The sequence below is a fragment of the Macaca mulatta genome, chromosome 8 (assembly GCF_049350105.2).
Source record: "Macaca mulatta isolate MMU2019108-1 chromosome 8, T2T-MMU8v2.0, whole genome shotgun sequence".
NCBI classification, from domain to species: domain Eukaryota; kingdom Metazoa; phylum Chordata; class Mammalia; order Primates; family Cercopithecidae; genus Macaca; species Macaca mulatta.
The window spans coordinates 42060205-42075303 of record NC_133413.1 but is presented as its reverse complement, the minus strand read 5'-3'; the positions used below and the strand labels follow the sequence as shown (position 1 = coordinate 42075303).

Genomic DNA, 15099 nt, shown 5'->3' with positions numbered 1-15099 from the left:
TAGTCCCAGCTACTGTGGAGGCTGAGGCAGGAGAATCGCTTGAACCCGGGAGGTGGAGGTTCCGGTGAACTGAGACTGCGCCATTGTACTCCAGCCTGGGCAACAAGAGCAACTCTGTCTCAAAAAAAAAAAAAAAAGAAAAAGAAAAAGTTAAGCAAGGTAAACCGCTTGTACATCTTGTGTTATAAGTAAATGTCTACATTAGACACTCAGGTTTGAACACCAGCTCTGCCATTTCTTCAAGCTCAACAGTCACACCCCTACACTGTCCTAATAATATTTCTACATTAGATAGCCATTTTTTCACTGGTGTGCATACCCTTCATCCCTAGGATACTTGAGAAAACCTTGTTCTGTTCTGTAGTGGAAGCTTTACCTTGACCATTATACATCAAGCTGAAAATGGAATTCCTTGCTCCAGAAAATCATACCCGACAGATGAACTAGGTTAATTGGTTCATTGTTGCTCATTAGCAAACAAAATAAAAACATTTGCTTTTATTTCATCCTCGTGTATAAGGCTTAATGACAACAAGCAAACACAACATATTCTGAAGGCTTTGAAAGATAAAATTTTGTACACTTCTCTTCCTACCTCATTTAATTTATCCAGTTTTCCATTTATTCAATATTTATTGAAAATTCTGTGTCAAGTTTTGTGGCCTTTTTGAATGCACTTGAATCCTTTAAAAGTAAACCAATTAAGATGATTACTTGTTAAGCCTGTAACACTAAGTCACAAAATAGGTCCCCATTTAGTACAGGTCTAAGTTTAAAAGCTGAAGCGACTGTGGCATCCTTTCTTCAATACTCAAAGGTCCTTGCATCACTCACTACATGTCTACATGATTTCAAGACAAATCCAGATTCTATCTCACTTTTCTTGCTTGATTGGGTGTCATATCCCTTTTATTCACCAACTACAAGGAGGTAGACAGCAGTTCCAAGCTGTGTTCTGGTTCTTAGGAACCCCTAGACATGATTCTCTCCGGTTCAAAGACCAAACAGGGAGAATGGTAATGTGATAACCACCATTTAGCTCCATACAGTAATTATGAAATCACCTCTTTTATAAATAAGCAAACTGTGGCTATGAAAGTTTAGACAACATGTCTGTCAGTGACAAAGCTGGAATACAAACCCAGATTTTTCAGCTTTTTTTTTTTCTTTTTTCTTGAGACGAGTTTCACTCTTGTTGCCCAGGCTGGAGTGTAATGGCGCGATCTTGGCTCACCTCCACCTCCACCTCCCAGGTTCAAGCGATTCTCCTGCCTCAGCCTCCTGGGTGGCTGGGATTAGAGGTGTGCCTGGCTAATTTTGTATTTTTAGTAGACATGGGGTTTCTCCATGTCGGTCAGGCTGGTCTCGAACTCCCAACCTTAGATGATCCACCCACTTCGGCCTCCCAAAATGCTGGAATAACAGGTGTGAGCCACCACTCCTGGCGTGGTTTTTCAGCTCTTGAAGCCCATAGTTTTGTCAGTTTCTACCTCCCCACATATCCAAATAAGAAACGATCATTTTATTGCTTTGGATTCAAGAAGCTGGAGGAATATAATGTTCTCTTTTGACTATATATATGCAATCTATGCTCTGAGCCCCACCTCATAACCAAATAAACTTTTGTTGACATTTTCCCTTTGTGCCAGGCACTATCACTTCTGTTATTTGTATCTACCTTGAGACCCATCTGATCATCTCGATTTTATAAGAAATAGGAATCTGAGAATTAGTGACTTTCTGAAATTGGTCAAAAAACATTGTTTTAAAAACGGGAAAGTCAGAAATCAAACAAATCTTCTTCTAAAGGTCATGAGCTTTATACCTGAGCGTGACAGTGGGGAGGAATAATGGTTTGGATTATTCACCAATGTGCTTCTGTCCTCTTCTGCCACCTGTCCACATCCTTGGACCATGGCACACGCTCAGCCCAGGTAGTTAAGACTGGCTGAGTTTACTGATCCCAGAGCAAATCAAAGAACAACAAATATATTCATGCTCACTTTTTGAGGTTCAAAATAGACTTTTCAAACACAAGAACAGCATGCATAGAGAAAAGGCGTTCTGAGTCATGGTAGCCTAAGTCTTTGAGCTGAGACTCTGACCTGAACAACAGGCAGAGAGGATACCGTCAGAGCCAGGCATTTTCCTTGGCCCATCCAGACTAGAAAAGGATTATTCCTTATGGGTTAGAGAAGAGAGGGCAATGTCAGCAGCAGGGAAGAGCATCTGAAAGTGTCTCTGAGAAGAAGCTCTTGGTCTTTCCTGTCCACCTCATCTTTGCCAGACCAAGCCCTGTGGAGATAGGACAGGAAGGGCCCTCCCCGTGCCCCAGGTGGAAGACACTGGTTCATGGCGTCCTACCAAGGGCCCCGAGAGTTCACAAGCCTGCAAAATTCTCTTTCCCTCATGACACTGGAAAGAGGAGATGGTTGCTGTGGTTATAACAGTCTCCAAATATTCCTAGGGCAGGTGGGAAGTAGTCAGATATTTTTCCAGGTATTGTGATAGGACCTTGAGGGCTGGAGAATGTGAAGGGCTTTGAGACATGATGACACAGGCCACAGGTTGCACTTGACCAGTGTCCACGTGAGGAGAGGGACTTCTTAGCATATATGAACTTGGCAGAGGCTGCTCAGTGATCAAGATACTAGATAGGCTCCCTGGAATTCAGAAGCTATTCCAGGTATATGTGTGTGCACAGCATGGAGGGTGAGGGGCAACCTTCAATTAACAGAATTTATTTTATTCTAAATTGGTCTGATTGACTGGGTGTAATGGCTCAGGCCTGTAATCCTAGCACTTTGGGAGACCATGGTAGGTGGATCACTTGAGGTTGGGAGTTCAAGATCAGCCTGGCCAACATAGTGAAACCCGTCTCTACTAAAAAGACAAAAAAACCCCAAAAACTTTACTTAGGCACGGTGGTGGGCACCTGTAATCCCAGCTACTCAGGAGACTGAGGCTGGAGAATCACTTGAACCCAGGAGGTAGAGGTTGCAGTGAACAGAGGTCACGCCACTGCACTTCAGCCTGGATGATAGAGCGAGACTCCGTCTCAAAAATAAATAAATAAATAAATTGGCCTGATTAAAATTTTCTCATTTTCTACTGCCAGGTGGAATGAGCTCTTGAGATAGAAACCAAGTCAATAAAAGCATTTACATTTATTTGCACACTAACCACATCGATTTACTACTTATTCCCAGTTTTCTTATTTACTTATATAAGATCCATTCTTTCATTTTACAAATACAGATTTTCAGAGTAAGAAGACAGAATAATTCTTCTAAAAATAAAGAAAGGCATTACAATACAATTTGCAAATCTAGGTACCACGTGGAAAGTCTCATCCGTTCTCAACGTTCCTGTATCATTAACTGCTCATTTTCACACTGGTGACATCCAAGTCCTTATTGTCAGCATCCTCTTTCTTCCACATCTCCACTGGAGCATTTCCAACCTCCTGCCACCAAACTCAACACATTCAGGGAGAAGAGGGCTGGTCTGGGACCACAGAAATCCTTGTTCTAATCTTGGAGGCAGTGCTCAGTAGGAACTTAATGAATTGTTAAGTGAATTTGGTTTTTTTGTTTGTTTGCTTGTTTTTTGAGACGGAGTCTCGCTCTGTCGCCCAGGCTGGAGTGCAGTGGCCGGATCTCAGCTCACTGCAAGCTCCGCCTCCCGGGTTTACGCCATTCTCCTGCCTCAGCCTCCCGAGTAGCTGGGACTACAGGCGCCCGCCACCTCGCCCGGCTAGTTTTTTGTATTTTTTAGCAGAGACGGGGTTTCACCATGTTGGCCAGGATGGTCTCGATCTCCTGACCTCGTGATCCGCCCATCTTGGCCTCCCAAAGTGCTGGGATTACAGGCTTGTGAATTTGTTTTTTAAGAAAATCAGCAGGTAATGTATCCCCGGGCAATTTTATCTGATTTTTGAAATTCAGATTGGTTTTCTATTACTTGGCGAAGAGAATGGGGTACAGTCACTCCTCTTGGGGGGTTCTGCATGAGGAAGTATCCATGATACTTGCTGTTAAGCAGTGATCAGGTAGAGAAGGAAAGTCTTGGCCACATCAACTCTCCTTTGTGAGGTCAACAGTTCTCGACAAGGAGATTATGGTGCTCTGTAGAGCAGGAACATGAATAGGGCTGAGATCCTTCCTGGATGATCCCAGGCAGAACCCTGACCCTCATTCTCCAGGCCCACCTGCCCTCCATGGGGGCTCTGCATTGCTGGGGAGAGCGCATTCTCCTAACCATGCGGGTGAAGGATTGACTCCAAGGTCTTATCCCTGACACTCTTAAGGAAGCTCATAACTGCAGTTCCACCTGTGCCCCTGTCTTCTAAAGCCTGAGGAGGCCCTGGGAGATGGTTTGGCTTCCTACGCTTTGCCTTGGCCGCAGCTGTGATGAGGTATCTGGTGACCATGGTGATGTGATAGCTCCGCAGGTCTACCAGGGCCTGCACACACTGGTTATAGGCTGTCAGCAAGTGGTCCTGTCCAGAGGACAGGACGTAGTCCCTCAGGGAAGGTGCCGAGTGGATGTCTTCTATGAAGGCCTTATGGGAAGGAGGCATGTAATCCCTCATTCGGTACAGAAAGTCAGCTGAAAGAAACAATACAACATAATGTCATAGCTCCACATGGAAATATAGCAGAGCTCATCTGCTGCTGCTGCTTTTTTTTTTTTTCTCAAGATAGGGTCTTGCTCTGTCACCCAGACTGGAGTGCAGTGGTGTGATCTCAGCTTACTGCCACCTCTGCCCCTGAGTTCAAGTGATCCTCCCACCTCAGTCTTCTGAGTAGCTGAAACTACAGGTGTGCGCCACCACACCCAGTTAATATTTTTTGTATTTGTTTTAGTAAAGATGGGCCCTTGCTATGTTGCCCAGGCTTGTCTTGAATTCCTGGGTGCAAGCGATCCCCCCACCTCAGGCTTCCAAAGTGTTGGGATTACAGGTGTGAGCCACGCTGGTACCCAATCTTGTCTGCTTTTTCAGACAGGAATGCACCAGAAACTGTTGCTGGTGTTCTAATTCAAATCTACCTTGGCCCTTTCGTTTGCAGACTTCACATACTCAAATGCATATTTCTAACTGTTGACAGGAGATGGAGAAGAGGAAACAAAGTAAGCACATCTCAGATGACAGAGTTGGCACTAGATTTATTTGCCAATGTATAAATATTTATTACATAACAAATGTAAATGAAGTATCCAGTTGGTAGCTGCTATGAGGAGTATCTTCAAATGTAGGACACAAACCCTTGAACTGACTAGCTGAATACTCTGGTGAATTTTGTTTTCCTCAGTGCTTTGTTTTGGAGGGAGCATAAGAAAAGGAGAAAGTTATAGAGAACTGTGAAGGCAAAAAAGATAAAGAATGAGTCACTGTTTTAGTAACAGCCTCTTGACGCCAAATGGTTTAAAAATCAAATCAATAGATATTTATAGGAAATTCATTATGGGTTTAATAGTATGCATGGTAAGTAAATCAACCACTGACATCACCAAATGCCAAAATCCATGAAAAATTATCACAGTTCTAAAGAACCAACTTGAATCTATGACACTAAGTTCTGGTGATTCTTTTTCTTCTAATCCAACTTGAAAACTCCATAGTATGAAGTGTCTTGTTTGCAACTGTTAAAAACTTAACTTGATCCTGGCAGGTAAGAAAATGAGCAATTTCGGCCGGGTGCGGTGGCTCAAGCCTGTAATCCCAGCACTTTGGGAGGCCGAGACGGGCGGATCACGAGGTCAGGAGATCGAGACCATCCTGGCTAACACAATGAAACCCCGTCTCTACTAAAAATACAAAAAAATTAGCCAGGCGAGGTGGCGGGCGCCTGTAGTCCCAGCTACTCGGGAGGCTGAGGCAGGAGAATGGCGTAAACCCGCGAGGCGGAGCTTGCAGTGAGCCGAGATAGCGCCACTGCACTCCAGCCTGGGCGACAGAGCGAGACTCCGTCTCAAAAAAAAAAAAAAAAAAAAAAAGAAAATGAGCAATTTCAAGCTTCCAGGGTGATAGATCCCTCTGCTAGTATAAGTAGATTTGGCTAGAGGTTGCACCATTTTGTGGGGAAGGACTTTCTCGGAAGAGCCCAGACCTGTTTCCAGCTGGCCCAGGCTCATAGCCTTCAAACTCTACATCTCTCCCCCATTTCAGAAAAAGGAAGCTAGTTTCTAAAGATCCAAACCAAAGTGATAGTGAACAGTTGGAAACAGAGCAACATTTTAAGATTTGGAAGTAAAACCCAAGATCAAGCTGAGATCTGATATTCCAATATTAATTGACTTGACACAAAAACATTGGCGGTCATGTGGTTTCTTGGCTGACTTAGAGAAGTATAAACTTCATTACATTTTAATTTATATTTGGTTTTATCAATTGGTTAAAAAAAAAAAACAAAAATCCCTCTTCTCTTCCCCCCTCTCCTCTTAAGGGAAAACAAAATGTCTGACTTACCACTTTCCTTGCTATGACGAATGCCTAAGAACTCATCAAAGGCATGAAGCACTGTGCTCTGAGCTGCACTCCCGCCCGAGTATTTCAGGGGCTCTTTGGAAACTCCTTCATACATCAGCCCTGCAGGCATTGCTGGGTTATCTTTCCATCTAAGCAAGAGTAAAAGTGAGAGAGAAGAAAAGGGTGCAGGGAGGTAATGGTACATTTTCTGACATGGAAACTGAGAGTGAAGGAGAAAGGGAAAATGATTTCAACGGTAATTTTAGGGTGAGGGATTGGGGGTATCTTTGTAGGATAAGTACTAAAGCATCATCTTCACTCCAGCTTCATAACAAGCTATAAATTCATAGCCCTGTTCTTCCTCATCTAAAGGGTTATTCCAGAGAAGTAAAGGCTATTTAGAGAGGAGTTTGTAGCACTGGTCCCATGACATATTTATTGCAAATACTCGGTTATAAAGATGTCCTCAGTGCTGCTCAACAGGAACATTTCAGGGGCTCTGGAAAAATCTTCTTCACTTCCTTCGCTAATCTCAACCTTGATGACCAGATACTTATAACTCTGCCAAGTAAAGAGCCTCACAAATATACACAAAAACCCACAATTGCATACACGGATACACACAAATGAAAACACACACACACACACACACACACCCCTTTGCCCTTCCCTGAAACAGTGATAATTGTTAACAAGTCATCACAATAAACTATCAATGCTGGATATTACCTAACTTTGTAATCTGTAATGTACAGATGTTACCTGACTTTGAGGATGCCTTTATCAAATACTTTATTGACCACAGGTATTGATAATAAGGATGGATGAGAAGAGTAACAGCAGGAAGCACAGAGCAAGCCTGTGCCTTACCAGAGGCTGAAGTCAGGGACACGCAGAAAGGCTGGGACTGGGCTGCCGGCCATGCTCCACGAAGCAGCTGTTCTCTCCTCCCTTCCCTTCCCTCTCTTCTCCTCCCCACCTTTCCTCTCCTTCTTTGTCTCTCTGATTCCTGTTCTTCACTGTTTTCTCTGAGTTCCCCCTCTTTATGCCTCCATCTGTTTTACTCATTTTCCTGTGTCTGACTTTGCATAGTCTTGAACAATCACAGAGTGTGTGGGCATGACTTTATAATGAGTCCAAAACAAGAACAAGCTCATGTCACATTTGCACCTACCATGCTGTATAGTTTATAAAGCATCTTCGCATTCATTTTCTCATTTGACTTCTTGTGTGTAGATCAGGACAGGTTTTTGGGTTTTTTTTTTAATACTTCATTTCATAGATAACTAACAAAGACTTAAAGCAATTAAGGTTCCAGGATCACACTGTTAAAGGATGATAGAAACAGAACTTGATCCCCAAACTTGCAATTTTCCATCTTCATTTCTACAAGAACCTCATATGTGGATTTCCATTTTTACTAAGGAATATCGTCTTTTCCTCCTATAGCCAGAAACAAGTTACTTTCTTTGTTATGAGTTTAAATAACAGATTTACATTGATGTGGCACCTTTTTTCTGTAATTCTGAACGTCATTTTGCTCGAGAAGGGACACACGCACACACCATATACACATACAAAAGCCACAGACAGACTGCCATGTTTGCTGTTCGTGATATTTTCCAAATACTGCTCTGAGGCTGGAAGTGCTGTAGGGAGCCAGGTTGTTGTCACTGGGGGCTCCTTGGGTTGGCTGTGCTACGGCTTTCACTGGGTAAATAGCACGGTGGCCTTCGTAACTCGGGCACCATCAGTCTGAAAAGAGATGTGGTACAGAAAGAGTGCAGGGGAATGGCGGGAAGAGGAAAGGAGAGGTTACTACTGCCAGGTCCTGACAGGCTGCAGCTATTAGGAATAAGGCCTCTACCTCTATCAGATATGGAATTTAATTTTAGCTTTGCTATTTATTAATAGTGAGCCTTGGCTTAGTTAATTAACCTCTCTGAGCCTCAGCTTTCTCATCTGAGAAAATTAGTATCTACCTTATTGGATTATTGTGAGAACTAATTAAAATAATACCTGCCCAGGGCCTGGAACATGTTAAGCATTCAATGAATACTAGCTATTTTATCATAATTTTTAGAGTGAATGGGAATCCCAGCTCCCTTTTCATTACTGTTTAACTTTGTACAAATCTTTCTGAGCCTTTGTTTTCCCAATTTATATTTGCTTCCTACAGCTGTTGAAAAACAAAATAGGCTCCAGAGAGGTTTTGTGACTTGTCCGTTAAGACCCTGGTCCAATAAAGTTGATGAACATTTTATGGGGAAGAAATATGAAAGACATAACTGCTATTGGGTGATATATGGGCACACTTGTTCGGGTTTTTCTTTGTAATCCAGTTGATGGTCTTATGTAGTTATTCGGGGCTCTTTCACTAGCTCCTTCCCATCTTGAGTACTGCTAAATGTTGCACTCTCAAAGGGTCAGTCCATGGACTGCTCACTACTCTCAATTTCCAAATGGTTTTATCTAGCCTCATAGATTTAGAAAACAACTATATCCCAGCTGGATGGGGTGGCTCACGCCTGTAATCCCAGCACTTTGGGAGACCCAGGTGGGGAGATCGCTCGAGGTCAGGAGTTTGACACCAGACTGGTCAACATGGTGAAACCACATTTCCATTAAAAATATAAAAATTAGCCTGGCATGGTGGTGCACACCTGTAGTCCCAGCTACTTGGGAGGCTGAAGCAGGAGAATCGCTCGAACCCAGAGACAGAGGTTGCAGTGAGCCAAGATTGTGCCACTGCACTCCAGCCTGGGTGACAGAGCGAGACTCTGTCTTAAAAAAAGAAAAAACAAAGCCTATATCCTGACTATTTAGAAATGTAAAAAGCTATTTACACCTATAGCTGGACCTCTCCCCTATATTCCGGACCCATATATCCAACTACCTACTTTATATGAATGTGTCCCTAAACTGATCTCCTGATTTCCTTTCTCCTTTGCTAAACCTGCTTCTCCTATAGTCTTCCTCATTGGAGTAAATGATGTCTCTGTTCTTTCAGTGAACCAGGCCCCCAAAACCTGCAAATTATCTTTGACTCACATCTTTCCATTAACTTTGATTTCAGTACATATCCACAATCTGATCATTTCTCAACACTTTTAGCCCTTGTACCCTAGTACAAGCCACCACCCTGGATTGTAGTGATAGCTTCTTAAATATTTTCCCTGTTTCCATCTTAATTCTTGGAGTCTGTTTCCTACTCAGTCAATACAGAGATGATTTGCAACTGAAGGCAGATCACGTTGTTATTCTTTTCAAAACGTGTCAATGTTGTCCATCTTACTCAGAAGAGAAGCTGACAAAGCTCTACACGATCCGGTCTCTACTGTCACCTCACTCTTTCTCATTCTCCCCTGAGTTTTGCAGTCCTGCTGGCTTCCTGCAGCTCTTCCACCATGACCAACACGCTCCCACCTCAGGGACATTGCACTTGCCATTCCTTCTTGCGACTCACTCCCTCGCTTCCTCCAGGTATCTGCTCAAATGTCATAGAGGGTTGTGGCACTCTTGGACCACAATAAACAAGAAAATTTGGCCACTGTATTCAACAGTCCCTCATACACTCTATCCTGCTTTCCATTTCTTCATTGTGCTTATTGTTGTAATGTATATTGTATGATGCTTCTATTAGATTTACTTGTGTATTAATTGTCCATCCCTCACCATGGAAATGTAAGCTCCAGAGGGGCCAAGTTGAGGGTTGGTTTTACTGCTTTATTCCCAGCACCTAGAACTGGCATGGGGTAGGCACTCACTAAATATGTGATAAATGAATGATTTAAAAATAGCATCCTATAAGTATGTATTATATAGCCAGAATATGTAGACCCAAGCATAGTTCTTGAAAGAACGTGGCCAGCTTAAAAGAGCCATCCAGTGTCTCAAATGGTCAAGGGACATTAATCAATCTGTTTTCAGTGCCTTGCCCTGAAGAGATGTCACATTGAAGGTGACAGAGCAAATATCAGCATGAAAGTCCAAAAAGATAAAAGAAGCACATCTACTTTCAAAACTCATGTTCTCTAGCTTGCAATTCTAGTCTGAGGAAGGGAAAGGGTGTTTCTTTGAGCAATCCAAATATTGCTCCATACATTCTCAGGTACAAGCTGCTACTGTGAAAAAAGAGGAACTATTTTCCTTTCAAATATCTGTAGGCATGATTATTTTTAACCTTTCTTGTAGCAACCCCAAGAAAACGGGAAGTTTTGGTAGGAAAAAAATGAGATGGTTTTTTTGCAAGGGCTAATAACTTCCTCAAGAAATTTAATGTGAGTGGAAACTAAAACTAAAAGGAATGAATATGTGTCATCTACACATGAAATATCTCCATTCTCCTAAATAAAAATATTTTTTAAAAAGCAAGCAAAAAGGCCGGGTCTGGTGGCTCATGCCTGTAATCCCAGCACTTTGGGAGGCCAAGGTGGGCAGATCACCTGAGGTCAGGAGTTTGAGACTAGCCTAGCCCACATGGTGAGACCCCGTCTCTACAACAAATACAGCCGGGCTGGTGGTGGGTGTCTGTAATCCCAGCTACTCGGGAGGCTGAGGCAGGAGAATCACTTGAACCCGGGAGGCGGAGTTGTGGTGAGCCGAGATCATGCCACTGCACGACTCTGTCTTCAAAAAAAAAAAAAAAAGTGCCAATACAGAGATGGAAGAAACCACATGACAAGGAATACTGGATGCCTCAAGAAGCTGAGAGCAGCTCCTGTCTGACAGCCAGCAAAGAAACAGATCTCAGTTCTGGAACCACAAAACACTGAATTCTGAAAACAACCTAAATGAGTTTTGAAGGGAATTCTTCCCCTGATCTTCAGTTAAGAGCCCAGCCCAACAGATAAATTGACTTTGGCCGTTTGAGACCCTAAATGGAAAAGTCAGTTGAGCTTGCCTGTGATTCTGACTTACAGAATTGTGGAACGATGAAGGCGTATTGTTTTAAGCTACTAACTTTGTGGTAAATTGTCGTGTAACAAGGAAAAACATATAGATTTAGAGAGCAATGTGAAGCACAAAGGGATTTTCCAGAATTAGGTGCTTCCTAAGTGCCAGTCTGTTTCTGCATCTATAGTATAAGGCCACTATGTGGTAGCAGGAAATTTTTAAAAATGGTCCATTTTTCTTTTTCTAATCCTTCAAAGGTATACAGAGAAAGTCCAAATACTAAGTACACTCTCAGCTCCATTTCTGCACCCTTCTTTTTGTTTTCCCTTTTCCCCATAAACCATGCACCCATTACTCTCAATCTTGGAAATCTTTTTGCTTCCACTCTGTACCCTCTACAAGGAGGATTCCACCCCCACTCTCTCTCAGGCTGGACTCTGTTTGAAGTGCTTCACACGTCAGACCCATCCAATCTGGAGAAAATACTTAGTATGTGTTGCTACTCTGTCCTTTCACCAATGTAATACAGTAGATTTTTAGCATTTGCATGTCTCTTGCTATATCCAGACACAGCTTCAGATTATTTCCATTGATAGCATTTCAGGTATCTCCTAGTTAATAAGATGGCCCACTAGATGATATCTATTTGACATATTCACCTCATCCAGCGATTGCCTCCACCTTTCATTTTTCACTGTTTAAAAATTAAACAAAAACAAACCAAAAACTCTTAATTTCCAAAGTTAATAGGAAGGCAATCTGATTAAAACATGTCAAGGAAGGAATGGCTAATTTGTTTAAGCAAAGCAAGTATCTAAAAGTAGAGTTATCAACCAGGCGTGGTGGCTTACGCCTGTAATCCCAACACTTTGGGAGGCCAAGGCAGGCAGATCACCTGAGGTCAGGAGTTCGAGACCAGCCTGACTAACATGACAAAACCCCATCTCTACTAAAAATACAAAAATTAGCCAGGCTTGGTGACAGCCACCTGTAATCCCAGCTACTTGGGAGGCTGAGGCAGGAGAGTTGTTTGAACCCAGGAGGCAGAGGTTGCCATGAGCCAAGATGGTGCCACTGCACTCCAGCCTGGGTGAAAAGAGCAAGACTCTGTCTCAAAAATAAAATAAAATAATAGTAGAGTTCTCTCTGTGGAGAAATCTTAAGCCATGTGACAAAAGAAGAGTACTCAGAAAATATGAAACAAATGGTTTGGGGTAGTGTCTTAGTCTGTTCCTGTTGCTACAACAAAATACATTAGACTGGGTAATTTGTAAATATAGATGTTCCTTAACTCACAGTAGGTTACATCCTGATAAACCCATTGTAAGTTGAAAATATCATAAGGCAAAAATGCGTTTAATACATCTGACCAACCAAACACCTTAGCTGCCTTTAAATGCACTCAGAACACTTACATTAACCCACAGTTGGGCAAAGTCACCTAACACAAAGCTTATGTATGTCAACATGTTGAATATGTTATGGAATTTATTAAATACTGTACCGAATGTGAAAAACAGAATGGTCATATGGGTACTCAAAGTAGTTTCTATGGAATATGTATGCTTTTGCACCAACATAAAGTCAAAAAATGGTAAGTCAAACCATATTGAGTTGGAGACTACCCATAACAGAAATGTATTTCTCACAGTTCTGGAGGCTGGGAAGTCCAAGACCAAGGTGCCGGCAAGTTCAGTGTCTGGTGAGGGCCTGGTCTCCACTTCCAAGGTAATGCCTCAAGTCCTGTGTCCTCACATAGTGGAAGGGACAGGGAATTGAAAAAAAAAGGAGCAAAAAGGGCCAAATGAGCTCCATCCAGCCCCTTTATAAGGGCGTTAGTTCCACGCATGGGGATTGTTTTCTCCTCTCAGAGGAGACATAATCACCTCCCAGAGGCCGCACCTTCGAATACCTCATCATCATAATTAGTTTTTAACATATTAATTTTGGAGGGACACATTCATTCAAACCATAGCGTAGCTCTTCCAGGAACTTTAGAAGAAAGCTTCAATGCTATCCAACCCTATACTACACTCCCCACCCCTCTACCTGCCTTAATAACAAGAGGAAAAAGTAGATGTAAGTGATAGAACTGTGTGAGTGACATACTGTGTTTTTCTTCTCCTCTGTCATTGAGCTATAATTCTAAGAAAAGTGAATATAAATGGATCTAGATTGCCTAGGAGCAAACAGTTTGAACGGAACTATTTAGCCCTCAGTGTTATTTGTCGTGCAGATAGTATCCCACTTCTTTTACCTGAGAGTGGATCCCTAGCAAGGGTCACTTGGTATGTTTCTTATGCTAGGAAGCTTCTGTCTCTTTCTCCCCTTACACATTCAGTCAATGCTACAGAGACGTCACACAGGAAAACAAGTGAACTATACTTACCCAGAGAGAAAGATCCGGATGACTGAATAAAATATGTCTGGATCTACATGATCTGGAAAAGCAATCAAAATGTGAACTTTGCTACAGGCAAATAAAGCAGTTGGTTACATGTGCATGGACCCTGCTGCTCTCCAGGAGCTCCTTCCCTATCTGATATGCACAGAGACCTGGAATGAAAGCTGCAACAGTGGGGGATAGAATGTTCTCTTCTGCAGTTGCCCTCATGGGTGCTCCCAGAACTTCCAAACTATTCCACATGCTGCCCTTTTCTATTTGTGGTTCTTCCTTTCTCTGTACTTAATAACAACAAAAAAGAGATCAAGGCCATCTTTTAAAATTTCATATTTTAAAAAGGCGATGTTTGAGAAAATGAGGGAAGGGAGGAGAAGAAAAGCAGAGAGAATCACCACTCTCAAGGCTTTCACAAGAGATGAAAACTAAATTCACCGATGCTGAACTGAAGGTCTGAATATTCAGCAAAGGACACAGGAGCGGAGCAAGTGTCCTTTGCCCAGGGATTGCCACACTAGGTCAGAGACAGGTTTGCTCAGCTTCATGTTTAGCTGCCTTCATTAATATAAACAACTGCTTCTGATCTATTCCAGTGTTTGGGGATCACTGATTCTTCCAGTTTATTAACTTGTATGTAAGGAAGCCTGCCCTCGTATTTGTACTAAATTTCTTTTCATCAACTTTTGAAGGTTGTTCTATTGTTTTCACGTAGCGGGACACCTCTGAATTCTGTCACCTGGCATATGCCTATCTTACTGAGATCTCTGTCTGTGTCTTTGTTTCTGAGATATCTATCTATCTAATCTATCTATCTATCTATATATCTATCTATCAATCTATCATCTATCTAATCTACCTATCTACATCTGTTATGTGAGGACTAAATAATAACATCTACTTATTATCTATCTATCTATCTATCATCTATCTAATCTATCTATCTACATCTGTTATGTGAGGACTAAATAATAACATCTACTTATTATCTATCTATCTATCTATCTATCTATCATCTATCTAATCTATCTATCTACATCTGTTATGTGAGGACTAAATAATAACATCTACTTATTATCTATCTATCTATCTATCTATCATCTATCTAATCTATCTATCTACATCTGTTATGTGAGGACTAAATAATAACATCTACTTATTATCTATCTATCTATCTATCTATCTATCTATCTATCTATCATCTATCTAATCTATCTATCTACATCTGTTATGTGAGGACTAAATAATAACATCTACTTATTATCTATCTATCTATCTATCTATCTATCTATCTATCTATCTATCATCTATCTATCTACATCTTTATGTGAGA

The 15099-nt window shown here is 41.9% G+C and overlaps 1 protein-coding gene and 1 long non-coding RNA gene across 18 annotated transcripts in view; one reads left to right on the top strand and one right to left on the bottom strand.

Annotated features, from left to right (window-relative positions):
* The window catches only part of LOC144330777 (uncharacterized), a 64361-nt gene that overhangs the window by 28702 nt on the left and 20560 nt on the right, over window positions 1-15099 (top strand). The gene's annotated exons all lie outside the window — the stretch shown is intronic.
* Window positions 3149-15099, bottom strand: part of IDO2 (indoleamine 2,3-dioxygenase 2) — a 69765-nt gene continuing 57814 nt past the window's right edge. For 15 of the 17 annotated variants that reach the window (XM_015145223.3, XM_028852614.2, XM_015145224.3 and 12 more), the window contains 3 exons: window positions 13758-13809; window positions 6473-6621; window positions 3149-4611 (listed from right to left, as the gene is read on the bottom strand). In XM_015145223.3, coding sequence (XP_015000709.2) covers window positions 4256-4611; window positions 6473-6621; window positions 13758-13809 — 557 coding nt within the window. In that variant the 3' untranslated portion in view covers window positions 3149-4255. The remainder of the gene's footprint in view (window positions 4612-6472; window positions 6622-13757; window positions 13810-15099) is intronic. The other 2 variants (XM_077943537.1, XM_077943535.1) reach the window with 1 other exon arrangement.